The sequence below is a fragment of the Harmonia axyridis genome, chromosome 1 (assembly GCF_914767665.1).
Source record: "Harmonia axyridis chromosome 1, icHarAxyr1.1, whole genome shotgun sequence".
Classification (NCBI taxonomy): domain Eukaryota; kingdom Metazoa; phylum Arthropoda; class Insecta; order Coleoptera; family Coccinellidae; genus Harmonia; species Harmonia axyridis.
In genome coordinates, this window is record NC_059501.1 from 21,639,398 (window position 1) to 21,659,414 (window position 20,017).

The window sequence follows — 20,017 nt, forward strand, 5'->3', positions numbered from 1 at the left end:
TATCAATTCAAAGAGAATAAGAAGGACTTCAGCTTAGGCGTCATATTCTAATCGTTATTTCCGAATTGTAATTCAGTTTCAAGTTGAAAAGTTAATTATTCGATCGGAATAGACTAAGAGGAATCCTGAAGTATCAAATCTCAATTCCTTGTGTGAAGAAAATTGTTTCATAAATATTTTTTTGAAGCTTCAATTTTTGATAAATGCGTAGACGTTTGAGTGTAAAAGTTGTTTAGCATTTCACATAGGTATTGCCTAGGATATTTCAACAATCTAATTTAATAAATACTATTTCATGAGTTTTCAGATTACATCAACAGATCTAGTAGCTTACTACATAATTTCACATATATTCGATACTTTCCAATGGGTATCGGATTCTTTATATTATGATCGTCAACAAACAATTTATGTAATAAGATTTTTCGATTCAATCTCTGGAGTCTGATTTGATAATTCTACTTGTCTAGTGAAATAAGGCATTTGGTTACCACAAAATTGTATGAGAAAACTTCCAAGACTGGTTTCGATGAACATTTTTTGACAATTTTTAACAACCAATCAAATTTTGTCATTTTGTTTTATATGTACAGATTCACGGCTTGGCTTGATATTCAAGCCACTTGACTCAAGCTCAAGTAGCTGGAGCTTGACTTGAAATTAACTCTAGATCAAGTCAAGTAGTAGTTTTTCAATGTTAAGTCAATTATCTATTTATCAAGTACTTGACTTAACATTGAAAAACTACTACTTGATTTGATCTTGAGTTGATTTCAAGTCAAGCTCAAGCTACTTGAGCTTGGGCCAAGTAGCTTGAATACCAAGCCAAGCTGTGAATCCCTTTTCATATGAAACAATTTCACATAACTTCATTCCAAAAGAACATACGTTTTTGGCAATGCGTATGTTCAAAGTATATATATTCGCTAATCAAAGAAAAATTCCCAGAAATACAACCTACAATCACAAATATATTTGGGGTATATTTACGCATTTTGCTGCGAAAGAGAATATGAATTGAATAGGAGCATAGAATAGTAATAGGAGCTTATTTTTAAGAGATGTAAATGTTGAAATTCTTATCAGCTAGATTAATTCATGTTGCCAGTTTATTTTTGAGCAGTTGTTCCCCGAACAGATCATTTCGTCATAATGTCTGTTATTGAATACTAAGATCTAGATAGGGTTCGATTCGCTGATGACGATTAAATTTGATTCTGTCCGTCGGCCCAACTGTAAACACGATAACTCTTGTAAGGAAAGATCTAGAATTTCGAGGTTAATAGGCAAAACTGGACTAGGGAATGCCTAAATACGGTCGTTTGAAAACTTTTTTTCTCTTGATAATTGTCAACCTTCTATCAGAATGGAATACCTATTGTAATAAGATGTGAAATAACAATTTCAAACTTGATGTAAATTTCATAGTGATCGCTCAACCAGAAACCGAAAATTCAAGAAGAATGTTGAAGAAAATGAACCAATATCGACCAAATCAACGGAGTTCAGATTTTAAGTTTACATATAAAATAGGAATTTCAAGTGAGCCATATCAGAACCATAAAAACTCAAGAAGAATACTCAAAAAAGAAATACCTAATACTTTCCTAACGAGAGTTTCGATTTGGTTGAGATTTTGCGGGTTTATAGAATAACAATTCTAAGATTCGTGCATGAATTTCATGTTGATATACTTGCCAGAAACAAAGAAATTTCAGGCAGAAAATCGAAAAAAAAATGTAGAGAACACTGGCGTGAAGTCCGGATTGACTTCACTTGAGCGCTCGTTCATTCATGCGCCAATTCATGGGTGAACGAACGCTTCTTACTTCACGTCAATAATGAATAATGAACACCTGGCGCATTCACCATTTTGTTAATTATATTTCACGACATTTTTATTTTGTGAGTAACATACCTATATATTTCAGCAACCGCATTATTATTTCTTTTTTCATCCCTTTTTCTTTTTCTTCATTCTCACCTGACATACATCCCAACTCCGTGGATGCATTACTGTGATTGTTGTTGCTGAGACTAGTATTGTTGTTGCTTTCTGTCTGGACCCCGTGCGGCGTTGCCGGCGCCGAACCACTTTTGCTCTCCATCACATCGTGATCCTCCTTGCAATAGAGGGCGCCACTCTCGCGCAGCGCGAACTCGTCCCCTGGAACTAGCGGCCGGGCGCACGCGCAACATCGAAAACATTCGATGTGGTAAATCTTGTTTTTGGCACGCATCACATAATCATTTTTGCTGAAAATGCTGCCGCACTTATCGCACTTCGCTCCGAATAACCTGTAACAGAAAAAACTAGGTTATAAAACATTGAATATTTGAAAAAATTAAATTAAATTTCAACTCTTTTTCAACACACATTTTGAGACACAAAGAGTTACTTTCCCCTCACAGTGTGGGAAAAATCCCTGCCATGTTTTTTCCGCATGGATATGTGTGCGGGAAAGAAAAAGCATTGGATTTTTCCGCACTCAAATATCAAAGAATACATTGAATTCTGAATGAGATAACTATGGTAACGACATGCAGAATTACGTCTGTCATTCATGTGAGTGTGAATAATGAATCGAATCTTCTGAGTTTCAATTTATCACAAGCGCTTGTAGAAAAAATTTTGTTCCCAACTCTTGCGGAAAGTGACAACTTGTTGACAACGACAATTTCGTGCGGGAAAGTACCACTTTCCGTGCTTGTTAGGAAAACTGAGCCTTTATAAGTGGAAGAAATAATGAAAAAGTCATCTCTTATTTAGATAAAGCCCTTCCGCTAAGAATCTAGGTATGAAGGTATACAAAATCACAGTCTAAACGGTACCATCTACAGAAAAAATGACAAGAATAAGACACCCCACGAAATCATCTCTAAGCCTCAGGAAAACTTCCAAACCTTCGATTTTCCTCGCGGTTTTCGAGTATACGGGGTGTTGCGGATTATTTTGAGATTCAAGTCTTATTTCTCTGTGGGCAATTTGAAAGTACCACGACGAAAAATCTACTGTGGGCCACAATATAATATTTGATTCGTTATTATCGCGATATTTGAGGTTTGTTGTTTTTTCAATGATAGAAATTTTGTATTCTTTCAAACATTATTTGCATCAAAAATTTGCATGTGGGTAGGGGCCCAAATGTAGGTCCTAGGAAAAAAGTAATATGCAGTACCCTTCCTAGAATCAAACGAGTATACCGGGTGGATCGTCTGAAATCAGCTTACGATCCTGGGTGTCCGAAAAAAAAAATTTTTCTTGACGGATACCTAGTAAGGGATCTACCGGCATTGTGACGAGGTCCAAAGGCCGGCGCCCCTTCGGCGAGCAAAGCGAGTTGATACATATAGCCGATGAAAGGTCGTATAAGTAATTGTTGTAATGAAAATCGAATCAACGTTGTTCTATGCCCAATATAATGTTTCAGCGAACATGACTTGAAAATGATAAGGAAAATGACATTGATAGTCGTTCGAAAATTGATATAATTAAATAATTCAGAACATCTATCCTCTGCTCATTCATAGTAGAATCTGAATTTACTTCAAAATTAGTTACTTTTTAATTGGCGACAAAATTTATCGGTTTGGAGAAGTTTTATTGCAGTTGTAGTATTTATGGATAATTTTGCTTTTTTCCAATGAATTCCGTAAAACCGATTATATTCACCACGTGCCTAGGCCAATTATAAACAATTATCTGATGTCAAAAAGTTATTGGTTAGATGATGGTTCATATAAAATTTGATCATAGACGTCGCCGTCGTTAGATTTGATCTACTGCAAAATATTCATCATTATCCATTTTTTGAACTGAGTAAGGAATAAGCAGTTGATCCTCACTATTTTTCTATAAAATGAATAAGTAAGTATATTGAAAAAAAATCAACTACGTCTATGGATCGCATAAAACTTCCGCAATGTAATGCTAAAAGAAAAATAAATTATTCATAACTGCAGTAAAAATTGTGTGAACGATTAATAAATTGAATATCTAAATTAACATGAAGACAACGTAAGTTTCGGATTCTTGTATTTTTTTAATACAACTTTTCCTCATGAGTGTTTTATGATTCAAGAAACAGACTAAATTCACAAGCTTGTATATACATTAATTTCACTAACTTGCATTCGAAGACATCATAGTCTAAGTGAATGAAAATAAATAAAAAGATTCTATCGATCACAAGTTCAACAGCTAGTCATAGATCTTCTCTCTAACTCTTCTGTGAATTAGATATGCAATCTACATTTACAATTGAAATAGGAACATTTACAATTGAAATGTAAGAGGATTTATTCTTATATCTTTCGGTTGATGTTGGCTCTTATCAATATTTCAAATTATCAGATTACAAGTTATAAGTTTGTAATAGTTATTTATTATACAAGGGAAAAAAGTATTAGATTTTAGCTCGAGTTTATGTTGTCTCCCGACGCGAAGTGGAGGGAGACAAAAAACCGAGAGCTAAAATCTAATATTTTTCCCGTGTATAATACACTATTTTTTTCTGTGACAGGAAAAACGACAAAATAGTGAAAGAACATATTATTACAATATATTAAAGTCAGAATGTTATCGATATGAATTTTGAATTTTTAAACTAGTAAGCTGCAAATAGACCTGCGTTGCTAAGGGAAACTTCAAAGTAATCAAATATCTGTCAATTCAATTTTGTGATTAGTTCCAAAAATTGCGAACTCAGTAATAATTGTTTAGTAGTTATTTTGTTGAATAATATAAAGTTAAAAAATGTCTGATTCCGAGTTTTCTCTGACTCCACTGGAGTTGATAGAAGCAGATCAAGTAGCGTCACGAAAATTGTTGCCAGCTAAATCGCGGAAAATTTACGAAACCGCGTATTCAAGATTTATGGAATGGAAAATGAAAAAGACATGCAGTTCTTTCTCGGAGACAGTGTAACTGGCTTATTTTTCGGAATTGGCACAACAACAAAAGCCATCAATAGTGAGGTCGAATTATTATTATTCCTTTATCTATATGTAGATCAATATATATCCGGGAAAAAAGTACTCACTTTTTTCCCGGGGAAAAAAGTAATTTCGTGAAAAGTCATATTTTGTTACCTGTCAACAGAGATAAAATGTCAATTTTTTTTCCCGTCACAGAAAAAACTCAGTTTTTTCAACTATAAGATATTGATAAAGGAGGAAAAATTTTATTGAAAAATATAAAATTCCGAAACGTACGTCGGCTATTTATTAGTTATTCAATTTATTAACCGTTTACTCCATTCTTATAGTTTTGGATAATTCTATTTTTGACACAAAGGATTCTAATTTTGATATTTATATAAGATTGCCTCCATCAAGCAGACTAATTTGAGCTTTATAATTTTTTTTTCATTTTTGCATAACAATTCAATTTCTATCAATCAGCATCTACAAGTTTGAATTTTTCCACTGAATGAAAAGATTGTAGCCATATCAAGTTTAACAGGTAGTCATAGATCTTCTCTGTTACTCTTCTGTGAAATATATATGCAACTCTACATTTACAGATGAAATGACAATGTTACAGAATTCATTCTTATATCTTTTGGTTGATGTTGATTCTAATCAATATTACAATACATTACAGGTCAAAGAACCAGTTATAAGTTTTTAAACTCAGTTTTTTGAACTATAAGCAACTGATAAAGGAGGAAAAACTGTATTGAAAAATATAAAAATTCCGAAACGTACGTCTGTCTCTATGTAAATTTAGTTATTCAATTTATTAACCGTTTACTCCATTCTTATAATTTTGGATGATTATTTTTTTAACAAAAAGAATTCTTAATTTTGATATTTATATTAGATTGCCTCCATCAAGCAGACCAATTCGAGCTTTATACTTTTTTCCATATTTGCAGAACCATTAAATTTCTATCAATCTGCACCTACATCGTTATTTTTTCGATCAGCATCGTTCAACTTCGTGAACAACTGTAGGCAGCGCAGCAAGGCCGTCGATCTTTTTTTAACTCTGTCCCATACATTTCGGCATTGTCCACCTAATTTAGTCGTAACAAGATATGCACAGCGTGTTAGAAATCCGATGAAATTCGGAGCCGTGACATTTTTCGTATTCGGCCCGTTTGTCGACACCAAATGTACCGATATTGGCCACCTGGCCCACCAACGGAGACAGCCGCGGTCAAACACAACAAGATCCACCACGGGGAAGTCCTGAATAAACAACCAGATGTCACCCCTGCTCCACGACAAGATGTTAACGTCAATACCGAAAACGAAAAAATTCGATTAGTCAAAGCAAATGTCAATGAGGGTTAGGAACAAGAGGTTTTTCCGAACGTGTTGGTGGTTATTGGTTTGTTATTTTCGATAATAAACATTTGGAATGGTCTAGTGGACCTTATAAAAAATACACGAAGTAATGATCTTAGAAAATAATATGTGAAAGGATTCTTAAAAAATGAGTAAAGCACTAAACTTATGCCAGAAACTCTTGTACTCGGAGACCACATGAATGTATAGAATAGGTGCATGAAGCAGCGCTCGAAATATCTTGACTTCACGCCAGTACAATTCTCATTTTTTGTTCAACATTCTGTTTGAAAACGTTTTGTAGTTCTGACGACGTTATTAATACAAAATTTTGCACGGAAAACTTGAAATGGTTATTCTATATAGCGTAGATTACTGGGGTGAAAAAACACACTTTTTTCCTTTACTATTTCAAAAAAATACACGCTGTTGAAAATCCGCGAAAAAAATGGTTCTATCGAAGAAAAAAAATTGTAATATAGTTTTTAAAATCTTCCGGTTTCTTCATTATGACCATTACAATACATCAAAACTTGACTTGAGCCAAGTAGTAGTAGTCTTTCAATCTCAAGTCAAGTATTAATTTATCAAGAACTTGAATCATATCAAGCTACTTGATTTTTAGCAGTTTTTTGAGTAGTGTCACATCCATATATCACATCAATCACTTTAATTTATTCTTATTATATAAAAGAACCGAAAATATCAACTATTTTGAAATAGAAACATAAATTAAATCACTATGAATCATAACAAAATAAGAAATAATGAAAAAATAAAGTTTCTTTATATCGAGAAACCTCCAGGTTTGTTTGATTCCATAATTTTCAATCCAAGATCTTAGACACATGAGGCATCCTATAGATTTATCGCCTAACCTATTCAAGTTTTTGTAACTGTAAGAGCAGCTCTGGAAAATTGTCTTTCTTCAGGAGCTGAAGATGCTGGCGTTGAAGAAAATCCTTGGCCATTTTGGCCAAGTTTGGAAACATATTTCTGAAACTACCAAAATCTACCAAAAGATTTCATAAAAATTCGAGAAAACTACTAATAAAGTCACACTGGCGAATGCTCCAGTCTCTCGGCGATCGAGGAATCCCCTTATTCAGTCTAAGCGCGCATAAGGTTACAGAAATATATGCCGTGCGACGCGTGCATATCAAGCTCAAGTTAAAACATGTACCTTGATATCAAGTCAAGTAATAAATATCTAAAATCAAGTCAATCCAAGCTCACGTGTGTAATTTTTCACGATCTTGATTTTCAAGTAGTTGGTTAAAATGTCAAGCTACTTGGCTTGATGAATCCCTATTCGTATTGTGTGATTTTGTAAATACAACTTCGTACGCCAAATGAAAAATAAAAAATGAATTCATGATTTTTTTTTTCTAATACAGTAGCTTATTTCCAGTTAAAATGCTGTATCTTATGGTTGGAAAAACATAAGTGTGCAGGTTTGCATTGGAAGCATAGCTCATTATGGAAATTTTAAATGGTTATATAATTTCATCTAGACCGAATAAAAAAAATGGTAAAGCAAAAATGTGTTTCTTTTGACCTCTAGAATCTACTGTTGAAATATTTGTACAGTCAAAGACTCACCCTGTATGCCTATAGGCCTAGACGCAAAATCTCAAAAAGATAGCAAATGTAATCACGGAAGAGTAATGCTTTATAACTGATAGTATCAGTAAAATTCAATAGAATTTTATCGGAATATTCCCATTGGAAATAATAAACGAAAATTCAGACCTATGACTAAAATAAACATATGAATAAAAAAGTAGCAGTCAATCAAGATTAATTGGTTCATTTGTCACGAAGGGAAGTGCTCAATAAATCTCCAATTTGGCTTAACAATAAAGAACGACGTCCTTCTTTTGATATCGGCCCATAATGGAATCGTAAAAAGGTAATCACATAATTTCCTCACAGAGTTGTCAAAATTAGTTCTCAGTGACGTTGCCAAAACTAATTTAAAGTATCTATTTAATAACATTATTTCCTGTGTGTTTTTACAGAAACGTAATAAAAAGTTAGTTTTATGTCGATTATTTTCGAAGTTTTTTAGACTCACTTTTCACTAATTAGCTACAATTGGAACAGTTCCAAATTCTTGAGAAGATTTAATAAGATTTCAGTTTTTACTGCTTCATATCCTCATCTGCAGTCAATATTAAATTCATTTGTCGAAAGAATTCGTTTGAATATGAATACAATTCTACTAATTATACTGTTAAAGTCATAATTTATAACTCAGATATATAATATCAGATATTTCAACTGAATCTACATAATTCCTCCTGAAGACACTCAAGGAATAATTCTCAATTCAATTTTTTTTTTAATTTTGAAACAAATAAGTAAACTTTTCACATACCTCACATAGTCCCTTTTACAATAAGTTTTTCCATCTCTAACAAAACAGGTGCATTTCTCGTCTAGAAACTGTTGACACTCTTGACATCTCAGACAAGCAGCGTGCCATTCTAGGTCCGGTGCAACCCTGAGTATGTACTGATCGTGAATTTGACCCCCACATCCCATGCAGTGGCTCAGCCTTTGAGACTTTTCTGTAACAAAAAAAAAATTGATAAGTCGAAATGGTCAGTCTCATTCAAATCAGTCTGAATTCAGAGGACTCACAAGTAGATATCTTAGTCACTTTTTCTGTGTTCATTTTGTACATTTTTGGCACTACCTAGCCCAGAAATTAGGTGTACAACTTTGCTTCCGGCGTTTTGCAATAGATGGCTCTAGCGGTGAATGGAAGTCGAAATAAATAGATCGTAGATGTCATACAATAAATTTAGGTCGATTGCATTATGTTCACAACATAACGCCATCGAAATATTAGTCGATTGGTGTATGCATCATAAAGTTATTCTCGATTGAAGATATCAGCTTATGATCCAAATTTTGTCATTTGCGGGAGGTTTTAATTTTCTGCTTTAATATGAAGAAATCTGCGGCTGAGGCTCATCGAATGCTCTCAAATACCTAGTGAAAGAACGTGCCGAAAGTAGTTTCAACGCTTCAAAAACGTTGATTTTGACCAGCATGGCGGTGGAAGAGAGAAGGTTTTCGAAGATGAAGAATTGGAGGCATTACTTGATCAAGACTCGTGTCAAACGCAACAAGTATTGGCAGGATCATTGGGAGTGCGCAACAAGCCATTTCGAAACGCCTGAAAGTCATGGGAATGATTCAGAAACGAGGAAATTGGGTACCGTACGAATTGAAGCCGAAAAATGTTGAACAAAATGAGTTCATTACGATAATCCCAAGCGCAGAAAATCAAGGGGATATCCCGGCCATGCTTCCACGTCGACGGCGAAACCGAATATTCACTGTTCCAAGGTAATGCACAGTATGGTGGGACCAGCTCGGCGTAGTATATTAGAAGTTGTTTAACCGACTGAATCAATCAGCGATGGACAACACTTTGAATCATAAATGTATAACTATTTATTTACAATAAAGCCTCGATCTATGGAAAAAACGTCGAAAGCAAAGTTTCACGCCTATGTAAAGGGTGTTTTTTTTTCGAGGTATATAACTTTAAGTTGGCATTACTGTTCAAGGTGGCGACCGATTCAACAGCTGTCAAGTGATTTATTCTCAGTTTGGTTTGGCAATTCATCATGAATAGACTCACGCCTAGACAACGCTTGCAAATAGTGCAATTTCATTTCGAAAATAATGGTTCTGTGCGGAATACGTATCGCGCACTACGTCCATTTTATTTTGTTTAGCGATGAAGCGCACTTCTGGTTGAATGGCTACGTCAACAAACAAAACTGCCGCATTTGGAGTGAAGATAATCCTCAAGTGTATGTCGAAACACCCTTACATCCAGAAAAGCTGACTGTTTGGTGCGCTTTATGGCCTGGTGGAATCATTGGTCCGTACTTCTTCAAAAACGATGATGACCAGAACGTTACAGTCAATGGAGATAGGTATAGACTATAGAGCCATGATTACTAACTTTTTCATTCCTGAATTGAACAACCATGATGTCAAGGAGCTGTGGTTCCAACAAGACGTCGCAACATGTCACACAGCTCTTGCCACAATCGATTTATTGAAAGACACGTTTGGTGACCGCCTAATTTCACGTTTTGGACCTGTGAATTGGCCTCCAAGAGCTTGGGATTTAACACCGCTAGACTACTTTCTGTGGGGCTATGTAAAGTCATTGGTCTATGTGGACAAGCCACAAACCCTTGACCATTTGGAAGACAACATTCGTCGTGTTATTGCCGATATACGGCCACAAATGTTGGAAAAAATCATCGAAAATTGGACGTCCAGATTGGACTACATCCGAGCCAGCCGTGGCGATCATATGCCAGAAATCATATTTAAAATGTAATGCCACAAGATTATCTTGCGGATAAATAAAATTCATGTCAATCGAATAATCCATCGTTGTTTTATTGCAATTTAAAGTTCTATAGCTTTAAAAAAAAACACCCTTTATTTATTAGTTGATGTCAAGCAATTGCCGAAAACCAACAAGAATCGTTCTCGTTTGAAAACAGCTGAGAAATCCCGCGTGGCCGAAAATAAGTAATATTCTCGAAATTCGACATCGGTGGTCGATACGCCGAGTAAAAATACGCGTCTATGACTTGACAGTTATATCGGAAGTCAATTAAGGCCCAGTCCTAATGGAAATTTGTCGGTGAGGTAAAAGCCATTTATTTATAATAGTTAGGTTAGCAACACGTGTTCCTATCACATTCAACACCGAGGCACATCATCATAGTCTCTCGCTAAATGTTTATTTCTATAACGAGGCGGCTGTCAGCGCTCTAAATGCATTTGCATTACTTCAATGTAAACACAGGGCAGTGCGAGCCTGTGAAATTCCATTTAATGCACTCCCGCATCCATCAAATGTCTGACGACTTGGCCATAAACAATCTTTATGCCCGGCTTGTTGATCGAGATTGATTGCAAAGTGAACTGCGTTCGGACAGCGATCGAGAGAGTAAAAATAAGCATATCGATCTCTACCCTTTATCATTTACGAGGATCGTGCACTGGCGCTTCCAATGTTATGATCTGTGTAGACTGGCTGCGATTAATCGTTTCCAAGTCTTTTTCTGGATGTGCGAAATCAAAACCAAGTACCGATGTAATGTGTTAAGACAACCCTGATTTATTTTGATGATTTCTGAGTGCTTGTTCTTTGAACAGATCATTTTGTCACGATGTCTGCTATAAAATTCTAACTTTGAACAGGGAATAGTCTCAAAGAGTAAGATGTGGCTCACAGAAGAAGGATCCGTGGTCGGATGAGATTAAATCGGGATTTTTGTTCGTAAACATGATAACGAGAACACCAGCATGACGGTGGAAGAGAAAAGGTTTTCGAACATGCAGAATTGGAGACAGTACTTGATCAAGACTCGTGTCAAACGCAACAAGAATTGGCAGGACCAATGGGAGTGACGCAACAAGCCATTTCAAAACGGCTGAAAGTCATGGGAATGATTCAGAAACAAGGAAATTGGGTGCCGTAGGAGTTGAAGCCGAGAGATGTTGAACGGCGTTTATTTGCTTGTGAACAGCTGCTTTCAAGGCAAAGGCGAAAGGGATTTCTGCATAGTATTGTGCTGGAGACGAAAATGGGTTCACAAGCGGAGAAAATCATGGGGATATCCTGGCCATGCTTCCACATCGACGGTTAAACGAAATATTCACGGTTCCAAGGTCTAGCTAGGCGATGGTTACAGAAGGAAATTCTGTTTATCTTGATATCTTGATCAATTTTCCTCAATGAGCAGCCTAAGAGGAAAATTGAAAAACACTACAGGCTGATGAATGAATTTGAAATAAAAAATTATATGAACAGTTGTATTTATAATTAGGTTTTATAGTACTTTAATCGTCTCTTAGAAGACCTCAAAAGTAGTTGAAACAACATAAAAGTTTTATGATACAAAACAAAATAAAAATGGACTAAAAGATTCTCAAAAAGTTAGTTGTTTGATGGCAAAATCTGGGAAACACCATACTATTGGCGAAAACCTAATCCTATATCTGTAGCGGTGGGAATTGTTTCTTCCATGTTTAGAGGAAAACAGGTTCGTAGCTACTGCTGAACCTAACATACGATAAAAACCGTAAATAAGAAAGGGTGTTTTTTTCGAGGTATATAACTTTAAGTTGGCATTACTGTTCAAGATTTAACAGCTGTCAAGTGATTTATTCTCAGTTAAGTTTGGCAATTCATCATGAATAGACTCACGCCTGAACAACGCTTGCAAATAGTGCAATTTTATTTCGAAAATAATGGTTCTGTGCGGAATACGTATTGCGCACTACGTCCATTAGCGATGAAGCGCACTTCTGGTTGAATGGCTACGTCAACAAACAAAATTGCCAAATTTGGAGTGAAGCTAATCCTCAAGTGTATGTCGAAACACTGTTACATCCAGAAAAACTGACTGTTTGGTGCGCTTTATGGGCTGGTGGAATCATTGGTCCGTACTTCTTCAAAAACGATGATGGCCAGAGCGTTACAGTCAATGGTGATCGGTATAGAGCCATGATTACTAACTTTTTCATTCCTGAATTGAACAACCATGATGTCCAGGAGCTGTGGTTCCAACAAGACGGCGCAACATGTCACACAGCTCGTGCCACAATCGATTTATTGAAAGACACGTTTGATGACCGCCTAATTTCACGTTTTGGACCTGTGAATTGGCCTCCAAGATCTTGTGATTTAACACCGCTAGACTACTTTCTGTGGGGCTATGTAAAGCCATTGGTCTATGCGGATAAGCCACAAACCCTTGACCATTTGGAAGACAACATTCGCCGTGTTATTGCCGATATACGGCCACAAATATTGGAAAAAGTCATCGAAAATTGGACGTTCAGATTGGACTACATCCGAGCCAGCCGTGGCGGTCATATGCCAGAAATCATATTTAAAATGTAATGCCACAAGATTATCTAGCGGATAAATAAAATTCATGTCAATCGAATAATCCATCGTTGTTTTATTGCAATTTAAAGTTCTATTGCTCTAAAAAAACACCCTTTAATATATGGAAAGATTCTTCAAGATCCTTCGCAGCACCGAATAGAAATTTGGAAATTCTTCGGGACTGAAACAAATTTTGAATTCATTTGTTATAAAATTTATATTGATAGGTGAGCCATATTTCAAAGTATAGTATTTGAATAGCTTCAAACTGAGACAACAGAGAATGGTAACATTCGACTCTTCAATGTTTTGTGTAAAATCGTTTTTAATGATCTTGTTTATTTTGTTTTCGAATTGATGATTTCTTCTGTTAATATATCTAATTTTTTTCGTGTATTTTATATATTCCAATTTTTTTATAGATTTATTTCTTTACGGACATGAGTGCTTGTAAAAATTTATTATTTATATCCGGATCATTCAGAACGTACTCCCCGACTCGTATATTACCACTCTAATATCAATAAAAATCAAAATACCACCTCCGAATGTCACCACGATGACCCCCATCAAACAATAACGGGTGGCCGTGGAAATCATCACAGTAGGACATAAAATGAGCCATAATCGGGCAGGTAACGCAAGCCGGTAGCTGTCGGCCAGACGGGGCATTATTAGCACCCTCCTGCGAACTGTGGGATACCTTCTTTGATACCTTTGATTGTAGCTTCTCACCCGATGACACTCGAGACGCCAGCCTCTCTTATTTAAACGCTTAATGCGTGTTTTGACTATACCTTTCACTTCAGAAATGGAACTCTCTAATTCCATAGTTATCACAATGAGCCGTATATCTTTCACATTTTCATGCCACTTTGATCCCGAAGAAAGGAGTGGATGTTAGATGAGATCATCTTCTTGTCTGGCTGTTACGGAGTGATTTTAGACGGTGAGTTCTGAAGGAGGGATGAAAGAAGTTTTATGATTTGAATATTGATCGAAGTAGGGAGGTACCTAGCAAAAAGGTGCGTTGTGAAATTATCTCTACCATGCAAAGAAGAAATGTAGTGGCGATTTTGCAAAGGAAGTATAGGCAATGATCACCAGATAAACTTGAAATCTTGAAGGTGTTCACACCTCTGGACCCTATACTAATGATAATGTCATTTTGTTTGTTTACAATGCCCATTATTGCCAGTTCATCTCAAGTGGGGTTTTCTATTATTAAAAATATCGAACAAAGACTCTTGTCTTGAACTTTGCATTGCAATAGAAATGTTACCACATTCGTCGGAAGAGATCATATTTGTGCAAACTAATGAAAATCCTATAACAATAATATAATTCAAGGTGTTCCACCATTACCGTTAAGTTCTGAAATTTTCGATCATTAGGATCCATTAGAGCTACATTCTTAAATTATTTGAGAAATGCACAGGGTGTACTAGAAAATGTGAATAACCAAACACATATATTTTCCTATAGAACACTCTGTTTTTCATTGAATTTTCAGATTGGATGATATGAAGGAACCCAAGTTTGTTCAAAGTTTCATATGACTAAAACTTGCCGTTTCTGAGATATTTCGATTTTACTTAAATAACTTCGAGATGAATGAATTTGAATGAGATTTTGAAAAAGAATAATGTTTCTGAAAGAGCGTGGTTAGGAACACTAGGTAATTTTTCAATATGTACATCGGCAACACACTAAAAGGCTGACAACACAACCTATAGAAATTTACCAATTTTGTGTGCGTTTTCAAGGTGGATACAGTAGTTGGCATCTCCGATACGTCATCGGTGACGTCATGCATTGCTAAATTAAATATCTACAAATTCTAGATATCAATCAACGATCTGAAACCTGGGAAACGCGTTTGTGGGCCCAAGTTCAAAGAACTTTTTTCTTGAAATAATTCAAGTAATATCCCATTCTTGTTTTTAACGTTTTATTTTGGCACATCCTGTATACGTCAAAATCATAAATAAATCGCAACTTCCAACTTCCACCCTACCAACGCAAAACCACTCGATTCCTCAACAGGCATTTCAGTCACGCAGAAAGGAAAAAAACATCATCCGAAACTCGTCCGAAAATAAAACCACATCCTTCTACTCCCGATAGAGGTCTGCCAGAAAGGGAATCACTAAAAGTTAGAGATAGTTCAGCGTAGGAAAATGAATAATGGCCAGTATTGTGTGCGTTTTGTAGGTGGATACAGTTGTTGGCATCTCCGACACGTCATCGGTGACGTCATGCCATTGCTAAATATCTACAAATTCTAGGTATCAATCAATGATCTGAAATCTGGGAAACGCGTTTATAGAACTTTTTATCTTGAAATCAATAAAGGAATTTCCCATTTTCCTTCGTACCTCAGATTCAGGAAACCCTGTTTTTAACGTCTTATTTTGGCACATCCTGTATACGTCGAAATCATAAATAAATCGCAACTTCCACCCTATACCAACGCAAAAACCACTCGTCTGCTCAACAGGCATTTCAGTCACGCCAAAAGGAAAAAAACATCATCCGAAACTCGTCCGAAAATAAAACCACATCTGTCTCTTCTCACAAAATAGAGAAATTGACCAGTTTTGTATGCGTTTTCAAGGTGGATACAGTAGTTGGCATCTCCGATACGTCATCGATGACGTCATGCCATTGCTAAATTTCTACAAACTCTAGATATCAATCAACGATCTGAAACCACATGTTTATAGACCTTTTTTTTTAGAAAATTATTCAAGGAATCTCCCATTTTCCTTTGTACCTCCAACGTTTTATTTTGACACATCCTGTATACGTCGAAATCATAAATAAATCGCAACTTCCACCCTATACCAACGCAAAAACCACTCGACTCCTCAACAGGCATTTCAGTCACGCAGAAAGAAAAAAACATCATCCGAAACTCGTCCGAAAATAAAACCACATCCTTCTACTCCCGATAGAGGTCTGCCAGAAAGCAAACCATTAAAAGTTAGAGATAGTTCAGCGTAGGAAACTGAATAATGGCCATTGATATATAAAATCGGATAAAGTCGTTATTTTCGAGTGGCCCGACGTTAGGGAGAGAGAAGAAAGCGAATGGCTCGGTCAGATGGGTTCTCGCGTACTGGCGCCGCTGTCAGATAGCGGAACGCCGTTCTCGGTGGTGTGCCTTTGAATTATGGCGTCTTGGATCGGGCCATCAATTATATTTGCGCCGCGCCGAGCCCGGCCAACTAACGTCCGATATTGAAACGAACGGCTCTGACGCTTCCAACTATTCCGACGATTAGATATGCATGTCCGCGTTCTAATTATGTAAGTGTCCGATAAATTGCGCACTGTGGAACGTTTCAATTGTAGCTGTCCGATTCGGAATTGAAGGTAGAGGACGATTGCGCGGTGCCAATTCTACGGCAAGTTTAGTTGTTTTCGAGTTTTGTATATCTACGGGTTAAACTGTTTGAAAAATGAAAAAACAGTTTTTTTGAGAGCTTTTTCATTCCTGCGCCTATTACACATGGAGACCACATATGCCTGTAAAGGCAGCCACTCACGAGGCTTCCATGTTCGAGCGTTCGGATAATTTTACAGTTGGGCAGCTCGGGACACGACCGCACGACTGTAAATCAGAGAATGAACTTGACTGCCCGACTGGAATCTCTTGGACGCTTGGCGTTCAAAGTCTCGAAAAAACGCTTCGTGAGTGGCGGGCTTAAAACTCCCGGGTATAAACGGTAATTGGGTGTTGAAAAGAGGATAAGCTTCCAGATCGTTTATTGATATCTGGAATTTGTACTGTGTTATCCATGTCGTGGTCCGATTTCACAGTTCTACTTCAATGACATATGTCAAGCAGAACTGTCATCCGAAACGTCATATGCTTAGTTGAAAGTCAGCCATCTAACAATATGTTTTATTTATTACTAGAGCCATTTTAAATTTTCATAATAAACTGTCACCCTTAGCACCATTTTCTTAAAAATGAGCTTAAAATCACTTTTTTCATTCCATTTGGTGAACGAAGTAGTATTTATAATACTTACGATAAATGAGTAACCATAATTTTGTTGGAGACGAATATTGAATATTCTTTACTTCGTTCATATTTAATTTTCGATAATAATAACGAATACCATATTAACCCTGATATTCATATCCAATTATTTATTATCATGTGTATTTCAATCAAAATAAGACCATCGACAATATAGAGCAAGTGTTCACAACACAAATTCTTATAGCATATTTAAATTAGCAAATGCATGACGTGACCTATGACGTATCGGAGATGCCAACTGTATACACCTTGAAAACGCACAGCTTCTTACGCCCATTTTAAGAAAATGGTATATCTTATGCTTGGAAGAATATCGGTGTGCATGTTTCCAGGGATGATATAGCTATTTATGAAAATTAAAAATGGCTGAGTTTTTTCAGTTAGGGAATTAAAAAAAAATTGTAAAGGAATAAGTGTTCCTATTGATTTCAAGAATCTACTGTTAAAATTTATGTACAAGTCGAAGACAAACATGTCCTGTATACATCCAAAATCTCAACCCTATCGGATCTGTTATCATTGAAATATTTGGTATTTTTTACAATATTATTTTAAATTTTCTATGGTTCTGATGATGTGAGCACCTTGAAATCTCACATGAAGCTTCTAATTGTTTTTCATATTCAAACAGGAAACTCAGAATCCCATTTCAGTCGCTTTTGAGGTAACAGAAATATTTTGTAATTTTATTTTGGATATTCCTCTCAAATTTTCTTTGATTATGTAGATTTCATCCACATTAAATTCCTCCTGAATTTTCAAATTGTTATTTCACATTTAATGGCGATATTTCATCCTGATCGAATCTGTAGTCAAATTTGGCCCATTAACAAACATAATGTCTCAAAATCAATAAATAAAATAATGAACCAAAAATGCGAGATGATCGAAATCAACAGTTGTATTGTTTTCTCATTTCCTTCGAATCTGTCCTGTTAAAAAGCGCCAAACCATTTCAAAATGAATCTACATGAATATGGAAACTTATTTCATGACCTATTCTAATTCGCAAACTGACCATAATTTTTTATATAAACTCAAACAACTAACATCGATTTACGTTTGCTCAACGTGTATTTGATAAACTATTACAAGGATTACAAGCTGTATTCTCAACCGCACGCACAGAAAAACATCGACGATTGAGTCAATATTTGCCGTGGATATTTCTTGTATTCTAGTCCTAGATAACCCCGGCCTTGTCTTCTTTCAAGGAAATACCACATCAAAGCATAAAATCATTGATATCTAGTTGAATAGAGAACTCTACAATAGTGGTCAGTGTAGTCCGTTGATATTTCATATCAAATGGAGAAAAAAAAGAATTAAACAGGCGATTTTCCTTATTCCATTCGGACTATACAGTATAGATCCAGGCAGATTTAAGAAACATTTAGAATGGAAATTAGAAGTTGGAAACGATTTCAGATATTTTATTGGTGGAATATTTCACTATTCTATTAAGAAACTAATGATAATGAAACAGTATTAAAGGTATTCACAAATACCCAACGCTACTACCAATCACATTATACTCAATACTTATGTACTCAGACTAACTTTCACTTTTATACAAAGAACCGTAAATAGTGGATTTAAACATACTTGGAAACGTTGAAATGGGAAGTCCTACTTCAACCGCTGTATTTTCCAGACGTTGCTCCATGGGACTTTCACTTCTTCCGATCAATGGCACACGGCCTAGCTGACCAGAACTTCCGGTCTTAGGAAGAAGTAAAAACTTGGATCGATCCGTTGATTGATTCAAAAGATGACCAGTTTTTTTTTCTTACGCAGCCCGAAAGATGGGAGAAAGTAGTGGCCAGCTATGGATAATATTTTGAATCATAAATGTATAACCAGTTTTTTAAAATAAAGCCTCGAATTTCGGAAAAAAACGGCGGAAGCAAAATTGTAGGCCCCAATGTAATTGTAAATACTATACTAATTTTTGCTGTGATCACATTAAAAATCCACTGTTCACGGTTCTTTGTGTAAGATTGAAAGGTGGTCTGAGTAGGGTATTGAGAGATGTGATTGGTAGTAGGGATAATAAATAGTGGCGATAATTTGGGTTGCCTCTGTAGGTAACATAGTAATTGAAACATTCATTAGACGCTCATAACGATTCTTCGGTTTAGAGTACACTTCAGTATGTACAACTTCACTTGAATATTAGGTCCACTTCGAACTTCATACAATAGGAAAACACGAAATATTTCAGAAACTTTAAGGGCCGGTATGATGAAGGATAACCGTCGGTTGAACCGTGCGTCAACTACCAAATTCCGTATTTCTAGTAAGGAATTTGATAGTTGACGTAACGGTTGAACCGCCGACTATTCTTCATAACACCGACCCTTAATGAAGTTGGCCACCTATATTGTGTGACCTAACACCGTTGGATAATTTCTCGAAATTGTTTAAATTAAGGTGAATTACGAATTCAATCCAATCTATTCGACTTCAAATATCGAACACAACGCATCCTATCGGGCTCAACCCTGTGCGGCGGTATCGACTACACGGTTTCGCGTCCGCCTGCCAACACGATCCGTCCTATCGTCCAGTCTCCCCGGCTATCGGCGTGTCCATCGACATGATTACGAGCAGGGCATGCCCTGCCGCCTTATCAGACACGGCCCGCCACCGCGTCTATCTGCCTCTCTTTCCCTCTCCAGGCGCATTTGCATTTACAATTGCGAATTACGGACATTATGCGA

The 20,017-nt window shown here is 36.2% G+C and overlaps 1 protein-coding gene across 4 annotated transcripts in view; it reads right to left on the bottom strand.

Annotated features, from left to right (window-relative positions):
* Window positions 1–20,017, bottom strand: part of LOC123688747 (insulin gene enhancer protein ISL-1) — a 78,412-nt gene that overhangs the window by 18,400 nt on the left and 39,995 nt on the right. For all 4 annotated transcript variants that reach the window (XM_045627396.1, XM_045627394.1, XM_045627393.1 and 1 more), the window contains exons 2-3: window positions 8,675–8,867; window positions 1,985–2,298 (exon numbers count right to left, since the gene is read on the bottom strand). In XM_045627396.1, the coding sequence (XP_045483352.1) occupies window positions 1,985–2,298; window positions 8,675–8,841 (481 nt within the window). In that variant the 5' untranslated portion in view covers window positions 8,842–8,867. The remainder of the gene's footprint in view (window positions 1–1,984; window positions 2,299–8,674; window positions 8,868–20,017) is intronic.